Source organism: Tauraco erythrolophus, chromosome 10 (genome assembly GCF_009769465.1).
Source record: "Tauraco erythrolophus isolate bTauEry1 chromosome 10, bTauEry1.pri, whole genome shotgun sequence".
In the NCBI taxonomy this organism is placed as follows: domain Eukaryota; kingdom Metazoa; phylum Chordata; class Aves; order Musophagiformes; family Musophagidae; genus Tauraco; species Tauraco erythrolophus.
Window position 1 is genome coordinate 10,761,762 of NC_141474.1, and position 19,587 is coordinate 10,781,348.

Consider the following 19,587-nt stretch of genomic DNA (forward strand, 5'->3'; position numbering starts at 1 on the left):
GTCTCTCCTTCTCCAATAAAGTAGAGAGGAGAGAAAAAAAAAAACCAAAAGGACTGAGGGTTGAGGCAAGAACAGAGGGAGCACCCACCAACCATGGTCCTGGGCAAAACAGGCAGCGCTTTTCTCAAAGCAAAACAGTTTATTAATGATTACTTAGAAGGACAAAGGGAAATAAAAACCGATTACTTGAGAGGACAGAAAGAAACAAAACCAGATCTTAAAACCGACACCTTCCCCCCCCCCACCTTCCTTTTCCTCCCGGCTCTACCTCCTCCCCCCAGCAGCACAGGGGGCAGGGACTGGGGGAGTGCAGGTCAGTTCATTCCGTGCTGTTACTGCTGCTTCTTTCTTAAAGGAGAAGGAGTCCTTACACCCTTTTCCCCTGCTCCAATGGATCCCCTACCCACGAGGAAAAATCCACAAATTTCTCCAACGTGAGTCCAGCCCACTGGAAACAATCCTTCCCCACAGATTGCTCCGGTGTGGGCTATACCACAGTCTCGGGTACTTAGGGAGCTGTAGCCACTCGCTCCGGCGTGGGTCGTCACGAAGACTCCAGATGCCTTTCTGCCTTGCCGTGCCCCCAACACGACCATCCTCGGGCTCAGGCATCTTCTCCCCACGGGCTGCGAGTGGGTTGCTGCTCCACCGAGGCCGTCCTGGTTGCATGGGGGCAGCCTGCTATCTCACCATCAGCCGCAGGGGAAACTCGGCTCCGGCACACCTCCTCCCGCTCCATCCTCACTGACCTGCTGTCGATGCAGCTGTTTCTCTCAGATCTCAGTCCTCTCCAGGTGAACTCAGCCCAGTGGGCACCCCAGGAGTGGGGTGCCCCCGAGTTCCCCAGCTGGCTCCGCCGCCGCCATTCTCCGTGGGCGGCGCCGGCCCGACGCAGGCAGCTGCCCGGCCGGGAGCCAGGGAGCGGGGGCAGTGCCCTCCTCCCTTCTCTGGTCGATCCTGGGCGAAGCACCTTTTCCGGTTCCCTTGTCCTGACTTAAATAGGGCAATTCGCAGAGGCGCCCTATTGGCTCAACCCCGAGGGGGATGGCAGTCTGATCCGGTGGCCAGAACTAAGCCTAACCCGGATCCAAAACCGGGGAGGTCGCAGGGAGCAAAATCCCTCTCCTGCCACCAGAACCACCCCCCCCTCCACATCAAACCATGACAACGGGTGATAGTTTCTATAGCAGAAAAGCTTTCTCCTTCAATTGTTCAATAAATTTCTAAGGAAATACTTGGTGGTTGGTAGGAAATAGGGTTAAAGAGTTGTGGCTCTACCAAATGGCTTTATCCTAATAGTGTTCTGATTGTCTCAAAGTATCCAACATATGCTGTTGGTTTTCCATTGACTGTTATTGCCTAGTGCACGTCAGGAGGGGCTATGTTCTGTCATCTGTAAAATCACTTTCCATAGGAAGGCTGGATATGTGTCGAAGACTATTATCTGAGTGGAAAGTGAGATTTGGTTAACCTGTGAGGGGAACAAAAAAATCCTGGAGTGTACAGTGAAATATTACCCTGAGTTCAAAAGGCTTGTGGCACCACTGGACATCTGGCACAGCCATTTCAGCTTGCATAGTTGACGTCTAAAGCTGTTCCATTTGTACAGCAGACCATCTTAATTGTTACTGTGCTTCTGTGACCTTCCCTAAGATTCCCTAGAAATATTTTTGTTAAATATAGTCACAATACTTAATTTCACTATAAATTTTTTTTTCCATAGATATCTTTTGGTGAAAAGTGATCGCTTTTCAGAGGAGCTCTTGTGGGTCTACTCTATGATGGTGCTTCTTGCTTTTAATTTCAGTCACATTTTCTTTTATTAAAATATTGCCTTTTTTTGGTGCCTCATTAATGGAAGCTCAGCATGGACAAAATAGGAGGAATGCTTCTTTCTGTCATAAGGGAGAGTTTCTATTGTTTCTATTTTAGACCTATGCATGGATACCGCTTTCCACATTTCCACTTTGAGACAGTGTTTCTAAATGCTGTACTTTGTGTTAAATAATGTAACTGAGATCTGAACTTTCTTCTACTTTCCCATTGTCTGCCCTTTCTCATCTCACATCATTACTACATGGCCTTCCTTTCTGATCTTGCAAGTCGTGTCTGTTCCACGCCCCTCCCCATGTTTTTTCCTGGCTGGGTTGGGTGTATAGCTCTTCTCTATGCATATGTGGTCAGTGGTTCCTCATGTTTGTCTTTACCTTCAAGGTCTGATGTGACTTAAAATTCCTCAGTTATCCTCTCTCAGAGTTACTGGATCTTAGGCCATTATTTATTCCAAATTATTGCCAATTTTGAGTTCTTATGAAGCTTTCCAACAAGAATGTTTATTTTGTGCTATTAAGATTTTATTTGGCTGAAATATGTACAATATTGATAAATGTTATATTAATGTGAATGTATGTTTGTGGAGCTCAATGTGAGCGGAAGCAAGTGGCAGTAAGATGCTGTGGGAGGAAGGACAAGCAGATGGTGACAGAAACCACTCTTTCTGAATTTATAGTTGCTGCTAAGTCTAGATGACACGAAGTAGTGTTCTTGATTTGGTTTCCAGTAGGATATGTAGCAGAGTGAAAACTGTTCAGTTTGGATATTCTTTCTAGTAGTTTAACCTGCAGAATTCAGAAAACAGTATGTTGGGTCTTTTCTTGTACCCTTTGTGCTTCATCCTCTTACATGTGGTTTGCGTTCTTGTAATTAGGGAAGTGGTATTTATAATAATTAGGTCTCTCCTTTTCCATGGAACTCTGTTTCTGAGATGCTGTTGAAATATTATGTAAGTAAAACCAGAATTAAAAAACAAATCTTCATTACTTTACTTTAGTTAATGTCTAAACTACACTTTGATCTTTCCTGATGTTTCTTTGACTCAACCACATAAACTACAAACATAGCAGTATAAGTTTGAAGAGCTTCTAGATAAGTTTCTTAACATGTGATGAGTCTGAGGTCCAATGAATACTGAAAGATCATGCCTGAGGAAGAAGCAGTGGGTCTCTACTACTGCCACTGTAAGTAACCCTTGCAACAGAACCATCTACATCCTGAGGTGTGGCATGGCATTCTGAGCAGTGAGCACTCCAGTGGTCACTTTTGAGAGGCAAGTAAGCAACGGCTAGGTACTGGAATAAATGCTCACAAAACATCCTTAAAGAGCCAGAGTTGTAAATATCTGAAGTCAGTGACTGTAAGGCTGTATGAGTTCAATTTATGAGCTATTTTTAAAGTAAACCTTAGTTACTCAAAATTTAAAATAGTGTGTGAAATTGCATATTTCAAGAAAATTCTAGATTCATTACATTTCTACCTTACGCTTCTCCACCTTTCCTTCCCTTTCATTCTGAAATTGGAGACCCGTGCGTTAGAGATTCAGACAATGAATCCTTTTATCTAACACTCACATTCATTATTCATTGTGCATTGTCAGTGGATTGCTACTTCAGGCCTGAATTAGAGATAATTAATCTTAGGAAAGCACTTGTAATTTCACACTTTATGAAGCACTATTGTCTCAGCACAACAGTGATGTGGTGGCAAAATACTCTAATGCTCATTTTTGCTATGCAGTATCATACCTCTTAATATCTATGTGTGTTCAAGTCTTTATTTTGCTTGCTTGTCTGTACGTTTATGTTACAGCAGTGATGTTTGTGTTTTGCTTTGGAAATACTTTTTGGTATTTTTATTCGATACAGAATTTCAAACAGAAATAGGTTAAATTGTCATTTAAATGATGAGGTTAGAAAGACCTTTATCCTTTCCAATACTGAAAAGGAAAATTTGGAAAAGTAATGGACTTGGGGCAAGAGGAATCAAGTGAATTCCCAACTTGGTGTGTCACTGCAGATGATGAATTAAATTAGTAATTGGCTGGTAATTTATCAGATACAGTCTGCACTTAGAAGCTAAGGCCTGATGATTTCCATTTGGTGGTTAAATGTTTCTAAACCTTCTTGCTATGCACATAGCGTTCTAGGAGCTCTAGTTGCATATGTGAGCATGTATCTAAGAACTCTACTCAGGAAGTTGATTTCATGTATTGCAACTGTTTTGTTTAGTTTACACATCTGCATAGGGAACAGCTCCTGCTCTGTATCTTACGATAGCTTAGAAACTATTCTAGAAATATCAGTATCTCGTGACAGTACTTACAAGTGATATTTCTAGAATGTTGAAAGAATAAAATCATAATCTATGCCCACATGAAGGTACTGGAGAAGTGGGTTCATTGCAAAGTTACCGGAAAGCCCTTAGTTGCGTAGCACACAGGGTAATATTTTGGAATAAGTATCCATGTATGCTTCTCCTTCTACTCTTCCGTTGTAGGCTGTTGATTGCAGAAGGAGATGAAAAACTGAGAACTAAAAAGAGACTACTTGTTTTACTTAGTGTTCTTGCCAAGTGGAAAAAATTGCTAAGGGCTTTTAAAAAGCTCTCTTAAGTGTCTTCATCTATATTTGCCTAATTGTTTTCAGGAATTTCACAGTAATTGCTAACTAAAGTATAGTGCTTACTGCAATGAGATTTTTCTGATTACGCTTTTCATGAAAACTGGTGCATCATAACAACATTTAATACAATTTTTGCTTATTAGTAGGTTTTCCACAGCAAACATAATCCCTTTGTAGAAATGTTAATTTCATCATAGTCCTTTAAAATAGAAATCGGGGGAAAAATAATTAAAATTTTAAATAAGAGTGTATTACACTGTGCAATTTGTGCTGACTAGAGAAACACATCTCCAACCTGAATTACCCTGTGATCCTGACCTCGTAAGTGGAGTCAAGAATTAGAATTTATTGTTAGTCTAATTAATGCCCTAGCAGTCTAATCAAAATGTAGCAGTTTTTATTGTTAGCCAATTATAGTGATGCTAACACTTGTGGTGTAATTACTGCTAGTTCCCAATAATCGACGTATAGGAGCTTCTTCACATGGACCCTGTTCAGGCTCACCCTTCCAGTTTCCTGATCTCCGCTGGAAGAAGGATGCCGGTGGTGGCTCTACGTGGCATGTGCTGGATGCTTTCAGGCAGTCACTTGCTAATCCTTTAAGTTGGTCCAAAAGTTTACCGATGTTAGTCACACTGGTTTTGTTAGACCTCTGTTGTATCTGCTATAACTTCCTTAAGGTTGTGCAGTTGCATAAAGCTGACCTGAATCTAAACCCATGTTAGACACAAGTCATCTGACTGTAATGACTTTGGTACAGTTAAGTCTCTCAACGGCTAAACATGCGCTGCTACAGCTAAATCTGAGCTCAGAAAATAAGTTCAGGCCAAGAGAAGTCCAGCCAAAATGTGAAAAATCTTTAGGCTTTGTGTTTCTGAGGCAGTCTGAGGCCTGTGGCCTGCTAATAGCAATGACTACTGATTTTATAGGGCTGCTAATTGTGTGTGCGTGAGATAAATCTGTGTGCGACGTGTGCTACGGATTGGGGAGCATAAACTGACTTTTCAGGTTGGCTTGCTGAGTAATAGCTGAAGATGGAATTAGTTTGCTTGCAAAGCTATATAAGCTGCTCCAGTTGAGGTGGAAGTACTGATGTCTCTTCCTACTGGCCAGTCTGTAGTAAACCACAAGGAAAGGACAGCTGCTGCTGTGCCGTCGTCTGGTCTGCGGCAGCTCCTGCAAAACAAGCCTTCTGACTGCTGCCAGGAGCCATGTGTAATTTTGACATGCACTTGAAAGGATGTTCTTAAGATCTTTCATTGCAGCTTCCAGTTTTCAGTGTAAGACGTTATTCAGTGTTGAGTCATCTTCTGGTGATGAAGCGTGGAGGTTTTCTCATTGTGTTTACAGTAGCCTCCTTGTGAGCTGACATAGCTTATTACACTAGAGGCTTCTGAGCCGAACTACAGCAGTTTGGCAAATGGAAAGATAATCTATTCAGAAAGAAAATCTCTGCAAGCTGCTTGAATCTGGTGTAAAAGGGCAGAGGTTCTTCAGAGGTCATGGATTGGGTGAAGTTTTTTTGGTTGTTGTTTTAGGTTCTGGGTTTTTTTTCCAGTCTTCTCGTTGTAGGAGGTTAATGTCTGTGAAACTGAAATTCTGGATTTCTGGGAAATGCTATTTATAGTCTTTTGAGGTTAGATCTGGATGAAAGTCTAATGGAGAACGTCAAGAATAATATACAGTAAATCTTCAGGTTGTCTGTCTTAGTGTTTGTAAGGATCAAAAAAGACTCAGTTTTTCTTTCTTGCTTTATTTTATTCAGGTAATGTTTAAAATATTCAGTTTAGCTAAAGCTGTGACAAATTTGCCACTCAATTTTTCCACAAATTTGCTTTACGAAGTGTAGCAAAAGTATAGGGAGTCATGTTTGTAAAACTTGAGTGTGTTCTTTCATGAGAAATTGCTGCTTGGTCTAGTCTGCTTCAGGCTGTTTAATAACGAATTGGAAATACTGGGAATACCAGCCAGAATACACACAAACAAAATTTTTATAGTCGTATTTTGTCTTTTTTTTCCTATGCCTTGATCCTAGCTCTTTCACAGTTCTGAGTCTGGGGCTTTATTTTTGTTGTTTTGTTATTCCTCTATGAGAGGTACTAATCTATGCCCCTATCAGAGGCGTAGCTTATAAAAAAAAAAAAAAAAAATTTGCTCCCAAAATTTGCTCGTTCAGATGTGCAGGGAAACCCTTCTGGTGTATAGGTAAGTTAACAAGCCTCTTGGCGTACTGGAACAGTCAATAACAGGAGCAAACTGCCCTGGTTTTTCACACAATGAAATTCTTTTGGTTTTGAATCTTGGAATTGTGCTTTGGGTAATTTCTCCAAATGTTACAGGTAGATAATTTGTGTACAATTTTCAGTCTAAAACTCTGTCTGCCGCTTTGATTAGGTTCTCCAGTGTGTTCAAAGTTCTCTGTCTAATCTAATTTATAAGGAATGTTCTTAGCTCACCTTTATCTAGAACTAGCAAAAGTGTGAACTTCAAGATGTGGCCCTGTACCTGTTACCTTTTTTCGCTGCTCCCTGGTACACACTTTCCTTGATTGTTTTTGGGAGAGGGGGTATAAAATTTTCCATTTGCTAGTCTCTCAGGTTACCGGGAAAGACAATTATGATCTCATGCCTTCCCAGTACTTCCTCAGCTAATGTGCTACCTCTCATATTTAGAACTTTCTGAAGAGTTTCCTAGAAAAATCATTACACTCCTTCATGACTGTACCTAATAGTAGGACTCTAGTCTATTGTCAACATGATTAGAGGGCAATGCTTTTTCATTCAGAGTTGAGATCTATAACAGATGCAGGCTGTTTCATGTCCTTCACGAAGTTCTCAACCTTAATTCATAAACTATCTTTTCTGTTTCTTCTATCAGTTATTTACCTCTTAATACTTGTAATTTCATATATAGCACTAACTTTTTTCTTCTACTACATCTGAAATGGCTTTGTTTCTTAGTGTTAGCATTCCTTTCTTGTGACTTACCCCGCTGTGTTTCTGTTAAGTCCCCCACAGTCTCCTCCTTGAATAATTGCTTCTAGCTCAGTCTGTTTATTTCCCATCATCCTGGCATTAATATACAAGTAGTTGTGAGATGTGTTATTCCCTTTTTTTCTCGGTAAGTAGTTTTGTTTTCTTCTTTCTTTCTCTCCTCCTCCCCCTTTTCTTCTTACTCTCCACAAGCCTGGCATTTCAGTTCTTGACTTACAGTTGTCTTTTAGTTGAAAAGTGAATCTTGTATCCACTTCAGGCTGTTTTTTCTTATTCCAGCTCTGAAGACAGAAGATTGAATGTCTGAAGGGAAGGAGTGGCTAGTCAAGAGCACATGTGTGCTCTGTAAGGACTGTTCTCCAAGGATGAAGTCTCTAGACTTCTTTCAGTTGATTAAAGGAATGACAAATTTGTTGTGCCTAGTGGCATAGAAAATTAAGATGAGGTTTATCAGATCATGTGCAGACTTCCTGATTTGTTTGAACTTCTCTGAGGAGAGTGGAAGAAGGTGTGATTCATATAGACAGTTACGCAGTCAGTTTAGATGACCTCTTTACAGACATTCAGTATTCAAAGTGCTGTTAATCCTTATTTTTGTTTCTGGGATTGGTGGCAAGGTATGAAACAAGTTGTCAGCTGTTGAGCTTTTCATCATTTTGAGCTGATGGAACTGGGTACCAGTGATCTTCACAGAGCATAATACATCTTTTCCTGGACAGTATCTAGCAAGAAATGATGTACATTGAAAAGATGTAACTGGAAAAGGTAATCTCATAAATGTTGTGGCGGTTACTAAAACTCATAGTGTGTCTCTGTTACTCTTTAGGATAGCTCAAAATGTAATAGAGAGACCACACAGAAGTTGATGAGGGGTTGGTTTATTTGGTTTTGGATCTTTTTTTGATTCAGAAAGTAATGCCAAACGAGTGAGGAAGGGTTCCTTGAGGAAGTAATATTTTAGTCGTTTCTAAATGTAATAGTCAGTGGCAGTGTATGGAGATGCACATCTGAGAAAGCAAAGTGAGAAGGGAACCCAAAGGTGCTAAAAAGAGGAAGTGAAAATAAAGACAGATCAAATATAGATGTGTAGAATGTATACAAGGACTTTAATGGCAGGAAAAAATTACTCCAAACAAAAACTGAAATTTGTGGAGAGTAGCATGGTTAACTGGAGGAGGGAAAACTGAGATACGTTGCAGAGTAATTTGGAGCAGATGGGAAGTGGGAAGAAAATGAAGAGCAGAGATGTCTAACTGTAAAAGGCTGTAAAAGTCAAGGTGACAGATGAGGGCTTAGAAAAAAGTGCTCTAGTAAGGAAATTACAGAACCCAAAGCACTTCTTTGCTTGCTGAAGGGAAGGAGATGGGAGAGAAGGAATTGGAGGTGACAAATGAAGTTTTGATCCTGAGAGAGAGAGTGAAAGTGTATGCATTATTAAGAATAGAAAAGGAAGACTGTAGCAAGAGACTAGGGAAAAAAGGTATGCTCAGTACTGGAAAAAATCAGTTTGTGATAATGGTGTGGCAGGAATAGGAGAGGAAGCTGACATTTGGATTAGAACCAACTTGAAGACAATGTGCTGAATTATTGTTGTGTGTTTGAACAGATATGTGAAGGTGGCAATTAAATCATTGGAAAAAATGTACTTAAAATGGAATTGTTTCCTACACGGGGGCTAAGAGAATTGATATAGCAGTGAATCAGTACATCAGAGCATTAGGAATATCTCTTACTGCAATGTTACCTCTCGCCATGAAATGCATAACTCAAGTTGCTTTATGGATGCCATGAAATGATGCTGTTGATCACTGAATTTGCTGAAATTTTTTCACTTAATATCTTGTCTTTTGTGCATAGATATTTGATTTAATGGATGCCAAAGCCCGTGCTGACTGCATCAAAGAAATAGATCTTCTTAAGGTAAAAGATTTGTTTAAAAAATGTGCAGCCATCCTCAAAGTATATTAAGTTTTTCATATATATGCTTGAGATGTGGACTGTTGTCTGTGTAGAGTTTTTATAAGCCTCACTTAATTTTGTAATCTTTATTGCTTTAAAAAGTAACATTGGGGAAGAAAATCTGATACAAAACCGGGTAACTTCTCAAGTAGAAGTTTCTACGAAAACCACAGTATTGTAAATAATTGTGTCCTATTTACAGTAAAATACTGATTTTACAAATTGACTTTGCTATTTCAGGTAGCAGTTTAGCATGCTATTGCGTAGATGTATTGAAGCAAAATTCCTTTAAAATTGCAACTTCAGTCATCATGTTGATCCTAAAATGCCATCATGTTCTTGCAAAACGTTTATCTGTAAATGCTTCTCAGAAGCATATACTTTTTATATCATACTGAAATAGTACGATACAAAGGGGTTGTTTCGTTTGCGTAAATAAGATTTCATTTGTCAGTCTTATGTACTCTACACTAAAATGTGTGTTATTGTTCTGCTTTCCTAGCAACTGAATCATCCAAATGTAATTAAATATTATGCCTCATTCATTGAAGATAATGAACTGAACATAGTGTTGGAATTAGCTGATGCTGGAGATCTCTCTAGAATGATAAAGGTAGGAGTTAACTTCTTTAAAAAAATTAAAAAGTGTGTGACATTCAACTTCTTTGCCTTTTCATTCCGTGTGTTCATCATTGGGTAAAATGCAGTGAAAATGTCAGGAACTGTGGAGAAAAGTGGAGTGTTTAGGCTGACTTTTTTAATGTATGCCCAATATTGATGCTTATGTAAGTACTTTCAACACGGTTGTCCAGAACGTAAGTGCAGATGGGGACATAACTAGACTGAAATTATACTAGCGCCGAGGAGAAGAAAAAAAACTGTAAAGAAAAGCACTCTGTCACCACCATTTAGAACAACACATTTTGATGGCATTCTTAATTTTTGGCCCAATTGTGTTTTGTGTTCTAATATTCTATTCTCTGTAATAGTAGTGAAAGCAGAGAAGGATTGGCGTCATAAGGCAGAAGCTTCTTGTAGATCTTGAACTTCAACTGCTAACCACTTTAGTAAACAAAGATTAAAATGGAAATAAATACATCAGTTTATAGGTCTAGTAAATATTTATCTTGAGACTAATGAATATTCTGGAAATATATTTCATATTTGGTCGAAATCACATGCAGTGAACTTAATGATATGTGGTTGTGCGTTATGGGTTAATTGCTTTATTTTGTAGTTTTTAAATGCCTGTTCTTTAGCTAATTGGAAAAATTTATTCAAGACCTGTTGTATAAACTTTGTATTCTGAAACTTATATTAACTTTTAACTAGCTTTTTTATCTTTGCTTGTCATCTGACATCTACTTCCCCTCTTTTCCTACCCTTTTTCCATTGGGTCCTGGTTTCAGTCTATCCCTTCGGAGTACTTTCTTGTGTGCACACCAACATCGTTATTGTCAACCCAGCGTAACTCTGGGAACAAATAATGGCAGTCAGCAACAGCCAGGCGCAGAACAACGTTCTGCTGTTTTGCTTAGGACCTCCATGAATAACGAATGTCAATTTCTTCATTAATGACTTTCATACTGATTCGTTTTTTTTGAGCTTTTGAAGAATGCTTCCTTCTAGATTGATAATTATAAGGTAGGACAGTCAAAATTTGGTTCTAAACAGGTTGACAGCGTTCTGTTAATATTTATATCCAAATCTGATATTTTTCTTCATCTCATGAATTATTAATTCTGTGGGCTTACATTTCATAAAACATAAAGAAAGGTTTGTCTTTTCTTTTGAATGTTCAGTTTTGACACAACAGTTATTAGTATGAGTACTCTGTGACAGATTGCCTTATGGCATGTCTGGTCTTATGACCCATTGAAGCTTTTTCTTTTTCCCCTGCTTTTTTAATTTTTTAAAAAAATTTTTTTAATTTTAAATCCAATGTGTGAATAATGGCTTCTTCAGTGCAGTTGGCCTCATTACACCTTGTCCAAGTCAGTGGATATTTCTTACAGGCTCGATCTTGGAGGCACTTTGTGATTGTCCTCTTAACACAGCGATCATGTTTAATGTAGCAAACTTAGATTGCTGTTTGATGTTAATGACAGCCTATCAGGCTATTATTAAATATGTATGAGGTGTCACAATGCACTCCATCTTCATGCTGCTGGTGGAGGAAATGATTTGGTAGACTGCTTGAATGGTATGAGTTTAAATGTGGGGCACATCAGTTATATAGCGTCTTATTAAAGAAGTATTTTAAAAATTGCCTGAAAAATAAATTATCTTTAATGGTACGGAAGCTTCCTAGCAGACTGGCTGCCTGTCACACTACTAAGGTAAATACCTATGTTGTGTTATTAAAACAAACAAACTGTGCTTTGGTTTCGAGTGTTCTTGCTAGAAGGCTGTTCTAAGTTTGTTGGAAGATGTAAAGGCACCCCAGAAGAGTGTTTGGGTACCAGGCTTGTTGTGTGATTTGTAGAAAGGATAAAGCATGTTTCTGAAATTTTAAGTGACCACAGCTTGAATGACACCGAAACCAACGTTAATGTGAGGGAAAACTACTTAACTAGTTTACTCGGGTATCTGTTGCGATGTTATTGGCACATCAGAGAATTCTTGCAAAGCTGCTGTGCCTCACAGTGCACCTTGATGAATTCTTTAGTTCTTCCCTTAATGAACCACATCCTCGCTGCCCAGCTTTTATACTATCCCTCTTGTTACCTGTGAATAATACTCTTTTTGTCCTCATTGAGTAGACAACTGAGGAAAATCACTTGGTGCATCCATATGGATTGTAATAGAATTTATAGAATCTGCTATCTGTCCAAAAAAGCCCGCCAAAACAGCTGTGCATTGGCATTTACAAATCGCATAATGAAATTGGAGGTGTCTCGTGTTCTCTCTGTCTCTCTTTGTGTTTATGTATGTTCGTACACAGATTTAATCCATTTTACCTTTTTTTTTTATAATTACATCTGTCACAAGGAGATGTTTCAATACAGCCTCCATTCCCAAAAGTAGGAGAATTTGAAATTGAGAATTTCTTATCTTAGAGCTTTTAATGGCCTGGCAGAATTCTTGGACTTGGCATGTCAGCAATACCGAGGGGCAAATGTTGTCAGTGAGGGGGGAATACTTGTGTTTGACTTAGAGTTGATTTTGCACTAGAGTATGTACCTCAGCACTGTGTAACCCATGTGTAGGGATGGTGAAAGAAGGAAAAATTCTTGATTTTCAGTATCTCTGAATTAGGCTGCTGGATACTATTATATCAAAGATTTTACAAGTAAATAACTAGTAACTGTTGTGCTAGTTCGTAGTTGCTCAAGGTCTGTTGTTTGTTGGTGTCTTGGTCTGTACTATGGAACGTGGTGATAGTACATGGCTGCCAAGGTTGAGGGTCCTTCATGAGAAGCCCTGTTGTTGCGTTGTAACAATACGTCCTTTTGCAATACAAAATATGTTGTAAAGCAGGTTTGAGGCTTCATCCCTTTTCCTATTAGCCATGGTTCTCCTCCACCACAGACAGTGACAGGGTGAAAATTGTTCTGCAGACTCTTCTGGTTTGGAATTTTTTAATATTTTTTTTTAAAGGAACAATTGATATATTGGATAAAGAAAATGCCATAAAGAAGAATCTACTAATTGGTTAATCAAGAAAATACATTATAATGATTCAATAAAAAGAACAAGGTAGCAAAGTCTGTGCTGAAGATGTTGAAACAAGGATTTGAACTGTCTTGCAGAATAATTAGCATATTATTTGAGATTAAATATGAAGGTATTAGACTTGTAAGAAGGAATGTTATCGAGACACTGAAATATGTTGTATGTTTTTTTTTTTTTAAATCCGCAATAAACTTTTAGGTCTGTTTTTATTATTGCACATATTTTTAGTTTTTCTGGCAAATAATCTTAGCACACCAAAAAAAAATGCAGACTTTAAACTGAATATGTCATACAGATCTTAAGGAGGCTAATCATGTTTTGGGAACAAGCATGAAAGCTTTCATCTAAAAAGTTGAAGATATGTTTGGAGCTTGCTTAAGATAGATGGAAAATAATTTGAATTCTACAAAATGTCACCTAGACACTTCACCTGCTCTTCAGAGAACACATTTTGTGTGTGTTTTTTTCAACTTTAATTTAAAAAGACCCCACTGAACTATAGTTAGCTAGGTAAAATAAGACAAATATTTTAAAACTTCTCATTTGTATGAAGTTCATAATGATATCTCAGGCTTCTGTAGTTGGGAACAGTGATTTTTTTGTCCTTAAACGTACTTGTTTTTTACAGGACAGTCAAAATACAGTGAAAGTCACTTCTTTCCAAGCAACTGGTGCATATCTAAATTGGTTGTAAATTGCTGGAGCTCTGTTTAGACTTGTTTGCAATCTCATTGATTATCATTCTGATATTTCACCAGTGGTGGATATTTTGGGTTTCACTGTGTGAGATTGCATCAGGCAATTTCTTCTCTCCACATGGTCAGGGATGCAGACCCTCCCTTCTTTCCCCATGCCAAAATATATTAGCAATGAGTGTTTTTTAAACTTATTTGCAGTAGTTTAGGGTTGACTAACTTGCCTATGCTGCATTACAAGACAGCTTGCCTCTTTTAGGGCTTAAAGAGTGGAAGCAATTTTAGCTTCAGTCATTGGCAGCTTTGCCAGCCCAGAGCGCTGCTCCTGCCTGCATGAATGGTTGCAGAACCACGGCTGAACCACGGTTCTGAACCACGGCTCGGTTGCAGAATCCATGCGACTGCAGCCTTGTGTGTGCGATGGCGTGAGGTGGCTACAGGGGGAGATGACAGCCTTCAGGGATTTACAGAGACGTTGTAATGGCAGTGGGTTTGGAAGGAACATAGAAGCATGGATTAGTTATTACAGTTAGCCTTAAGTGTTCGATGAAGTCTGTGAGGCTGAACAGCACTGCATGGAGGGTTATTCACGTCATCCTGAACTTGGGTGGTGATCAGGTGCAGGCCAGAAACTTCCGACATCAGTTGCTTTGGTGGACGTAGCAGTGCATCTTGCCCCACTGTTCTTGCAGCATGGCAGAGTGGAGGGGGCAACTACTGCTACAGAAGCTAATTACTTTTTCCTTCTGCAAACTGGCTGCCCTGGATTGCTGGATGGCTAGCAGCCCATGATTAACCATTCTCACTGCAGTGAAGCTGGTTATGTTGTTGAGAATGGAAACTTGTGACTTGTTTTTTAAACGATTTATTTATTTTAGAATCTAGCATTGAGTGTATCTGAAATATTGTAAGTCCCTTGTGCTTTGAAACAGAAACTTAAAACTTAGAAACGAGATTTTTCTTACAATAATGGCTGTGAAAACTCACTCAAACTTAAATTCTTCTAACACAAGGGTTCATATGTGCTTAACAGAAATTGCTGAAGCATAGCAGCCGAAGTGGAGAATTTCCGTACCCGCAGAGCTGCGTGAACCTCTTGCAAGCTGTAGTATGGGTGACTGAAATGATTTTGCCAGAAGTAGATTTTTTTTTCCAGATGTTTAGGATGGGTTGAAGCTTTTCTGTCTCTCAGAGGGTATTTGTTCTTTCTAACAACACAGGGAAGGGAGTACTCTGAGATGAATGTGAAGACGGCAAACCGAAGAGTAGCCTGGGACAAGCAGCTAAGTGATCCTTAAGCGGCGGGGCCAGGGGCAGGGAGAGAGAGTGGATCTGACTGGGAATAACAAAGAGAAGTGGACTGGGACTAGCTGGTTAGCAGTCTTTGAGAGAAGGTAGACCAGGAAGCTATGACACAAGGCAGTAGAGACTGAGGAGTGTAAGAGGATGAATATAAGAGTAATGGATTGGAAAACAATGAAATGGGAGTCCCAATACTGGACGTGAGCACAGTGAGATTAGAGAAGAGCTAATGTGTTGCCAGAGAGCAGGACAGACTGGGTAGGGGTCCTAGAGACAGGCAAACTAGCTGCCAGTAGGGAGAGAGCCTGGATGGGGTAACTCTGGCTGGGAAAAGGATGTGATTGTGTAAGTGGAGCAAATGGGATGAAGGGAAATGGGGAAGGGACGAATCTGGGATGAGGGTAGAGAAGAGGCAGGTTGTGTAGGAATTACAGATCACATGCAGGGGAACATAAAGCAGAACCTGTCCTGTAGCATGCTGCCACGTAGAGTGTGGAATGGGACGCAAGGTTCAGGGACGTTGCTGTTCTGCTGCTGTCGACAAATGCAAACGGAGTCCACTGGCAGTACCAACCGTTTACCTGCTGAAGGATGGTACTCCATTGTGCAAGTTACCTGGTCAGCTGCAATACCAGCTGTGGCTGTGGAAGTGCCAACCCTGCTAGCTGTGCGTATCCATATAATAGAGAGCCTGCATTTCTGTACTTATTTTATGCTTTTCGAATCTAGGGAATTGCTTACAACCTAAAGAAGCAAAACCGAATCTGTGAAATCAAGCATTCAAAGGCTAGAAAATCCTACGACTGAGTATCTTACACCCCAGCAAATTACAGATTTATTTTTTCTTTGAAGAACCACTGCTCTATTCAGTGTTAAGGTTGCAGCTACTGTGGGTAGAAATGATGATGGTGCAGTAAATGCACCACCATTTGTTTCATCTGTGCTGCCTTTTTTGCAGTGGTTGTTTTCAAGGCAGGCAATTCAAGACAGAGAAAGGTTTCATGGTTAGTACAATTCAGTGGTCTTCCAAAGACCATCCTTTCTTACTGTCTGTGGTACTGTTCCTAAGGGATACTGTGTAAACCGCTTGAACCACTATTTTTTTTTGGGTGGGAATTGTAATTGCTTATTCTGTATTTCTGATAATCAAGGTAGAACTCTGGGATTTGATTCGTAGAAATGTTGAGTGTTCACAGCTGCATCTGTTCTGAGTGAGAACTGTGCTTTGAAGATGAACTGTTTCATAATGCTAAGTACATGGAAAAGGAGGTGCTTAAATTGGTGCCAGAATTAACGCTTTCGATCTTAATTCTTTTCCCCCATTTTAATCTGTAAAATGGGGATATTATTACCTCATTGTTTCTAAGACCATTTGTGGAGATAACTTCACAAAGTTTATTTTATTAATTTGATATTCCAGTGATGCATACCAGGAAGCTGTACCCCCTCCTCAAAACTTAAATTTAATAATAGGTTTCAAATAGCGCACAATAAAGCCTAGAGACATTTTCAAACTGCTCATTAGCTGAGTGTCATGAATGAATGAGAAAAGGGTCTTTAGACATAAAGAAAGAAAACAGAACTGCAAACTGTGCGTGCACACACTCTCAAAGGGGAGAAATTGTGGTGGCTTTAATTCTGGGATTTTTCTTTTACATATATTTATGTTTGAATACTTGACATCGTGATTGTGGAAAAGGTATTTTTAAAGTAGTCTTTTGTGCACATTTGTATATTTTCTTTTCACGATACTGATTTATTAGGATCTATAAATACAGGTTTTAAAACGTGGGATCTGGTTCTCTTGATTTTCAGCAGTATCTCTGTTGTGCTTTTTTCTTTTTTTTTTTTCCATGACTGCTAGATTTAATTTAAAGAATAAAAAACCCCCACTGCCCATCCCCACCCCTTCTACCCCCCAATGCCAAACCTCCTGACTTGTAGTGATTTTGTTTAGCATATGGTTATGTTTTATAATATAGAACAATTTGGCACTTTGTTGAAGTTACATCATTGATAAACATTAAAAGCTTCAAAATATTTTTTTCTCAATGTTTTTTTCACATTCTGTAGCATCTTTACTCTTAGCTTTTTTGTGTACTCATATTTGAAAAGACTTTGAAAAGATAGAGTGTAGCTTGAAGAGGCATGTAATATGTTAGGATACTGTAACACAGTGTGTGCTAATTACAGATCAAAGCAAAATTATTTTTATGTGCTTTTTCCTAAAGGAGAAACCTGGGGCTTTGAACCAGTCAGGCTAATTTTTGCTGGTAACATTTTAAAGCTACTAAAAATCTTTTTCATAACCTTTTTTTTTTTTTTAACCTCCTCTAATTAAAAAATAGGGCATCCTTATTCAACTTTGTATATATGTGCTAGCTACGTAGCAGGTAAAAAAAAATGGGGCTGGGTGCTCTCACAGGAAACGACCGCTCTGTGGATGGAGCCGTGAAGTTCTAAAAGAAACAGTGAAGGCACAGAGCCCTGCCAAGGTAGGAGAGCTAATTCCGGTGAGCTTTTGCTCCCCATGTATGTGTGTTACTGGGGTGTCTGACAGGTGTTCGACTGTCGCCTTTGCTCTCAACCACAGGTAACCAGAACAAGAGCAGTGGCAGCAGTTTACCATGTGCAAGTTACATATATGTGCTGGCAGAAGGAAAGCTGACTGGTCCTGCAGTTTATAACCAGTGGGATAATTGGGCTGGGTAATTGCCAGGCTGCCTTGTTAGTTTTTCTGTGAATCGGCCATTGTCTGTGTCTGCCACTGGAACAATAAGAATAAGCAGGCGGATTTTCTGCTAAAATAATTAGACTTATCAACACTGTTTTGTTTTGTGGACAGTCCCCTTCACAGACATCACACCTGAAGCTATTGTGTAAGCTGACTCGGTATACTTGCAGGGAGAGTAATAGCGTCAGTCAACTATGAAAAGTTAACTTGATGTTAAACTTTATTTAACTATTACACAGGCTGTTCAAATAGCTCTGACTGGAGCAGAAGTGCTTGGAGTATTTCTTCTCCACATTTGCCCACTGGTGCTAGAATTGTCTGGCTTCATGAACCTTTAAAGAGCAGGGAAAAAGGAAAGTTTTTATTAAATAATAGTTCTGGGTGCTTTTCTTGTTTGAAATGCCCTGCAAATGCTACTTGGAGATAATTTTTAGTTTTTCACACAGTTGGTTTTGAAAAATTTGCAGTGTTAGTGCTATATGAATAACTTGCTGAGAAAGAAAAGAGGTTTTCAATTTGTCTGCCTTATTTGTAGTAAAAAGAAAAAAAAAAACCAAGACAGTAGCCCCTGTATTTACTGTGTCATGGTATTACTTTTTATTAGGAATTACTGTTAATGATTCAAGCATGAGTTTCACCTCTTCATCTTTCCCAAGGGGATTTATTGGAGAGATGCATGTAAACAAATACTGTTGAATTTAAACGTGGCTATGTGTTTTAAGAAGCCCCACTCAGCGGTAACAGCAGAGACAGTGAAAATGATGCAGTATTGGAAATTTTATTTTAGCAGCTCTGCAAGTAGATCTGATTTCAGTAGGTCATCTTTATCTCTGAACACTGCAAGTTCTTGCCTTTTTGCATGAGCAAAAATGTTAAGTGGAACAGAGTGACTGTAGGTGAACTACTCAGTAAGGAAGAATGAAGTGAATCCTTGCAAAGGCAGTTCAGAGCTTTCTAAGGGATCTGAGTTTAATCAGGAGTCTTATTAACAGTCTGATTAATAGATTATAAGCATGAAAGAATAGATACTAAAAATGGAAAATACAGCCATTTTGACTTGCATTTTTCTTACAAGGCTTTCTATTTATTTTAAGTAGATGTCTTCATTTTGATTATGTATGAAAGAAGATTGTGTTTGAGAAGATATTTGTATCTCAAATGTGGAGGGTGTGTACTGGGTTATTTATTTAAGGAAAGACCATAGTTTCATTCTACTAATTTTGTCTTCTGATGCTAGTAGGTGCAATTATTAGTATATTAGTACAATTATTTTGTCTATTAGATTTTGTAGTGTGTATTAGTCTTTTGTTGCTATTGATTAAATAAAGTTACTTGTATGCTAAGATCACTGAGGAAGATAGATTTTTTTTTTTTTTTAATGCGTTTTTTTGTGGATTCTGGAAGGGAAAAAATAAATGTATGACATCTTTAGTAACTGGAGATGTAGAGAATAGTAAAGCTGGAACTAGAACCAGGTAAATATTTTGTTTATTTATTATTATTAGTCACTTTATTAGCCAAGTACTTGTTACTTTCTGTGTATTCATTTGTAGGTGCCAAATAGTTTGGGTGGTTTTTTGTGTTCGTTCTGTTTTTACAACTCAGAGACAGCAGCTACTCTTGAAATGCAGGCAGTTTTAATCACCTCATGATCAAATTGGATGAATGAATCAAGACGTAGAAAGTTCTATTTTTGTTCTAAATAGAAAGCAAGGAAGAATGGCAGAAAACTTGCAACGGTCTAAAGAGATGGGAAGCTGAATTAATGAATG

The 19,587-nt window shown here is 38.9% G+C and overlaps 1 protein-coding gene across 2 annotated transcripts in view; it reads left to right on the forward strand.

Annotated features, from left to right (window-relative positions):
- The window catches only part of NEK7 (NIMA related kinase 7), a 73,218-nt gene that overhangs the window by 26,271 nt on the left and 27,360 nt on the right, over nucleotides 1–19,587 (forward strand). For both annotated transcript variants that reach the window (XM_086617193.1, XM_086617192.1), the window contains exons 4-5: nucleotides 9,308–9,370; nucleotides 9,912–10,022. In XM_086617193.1, coding sequence (XP_086473319.1) covers nucleotides 9,308–9,370; nucleotides 9,912–10,022 — 174 coding nt within the window. The remainder of the gene's footprint in view (nucleotides 1–9,307; nucleotides 9,371–9,911; nucleotides 10,023–19,587) is intronic.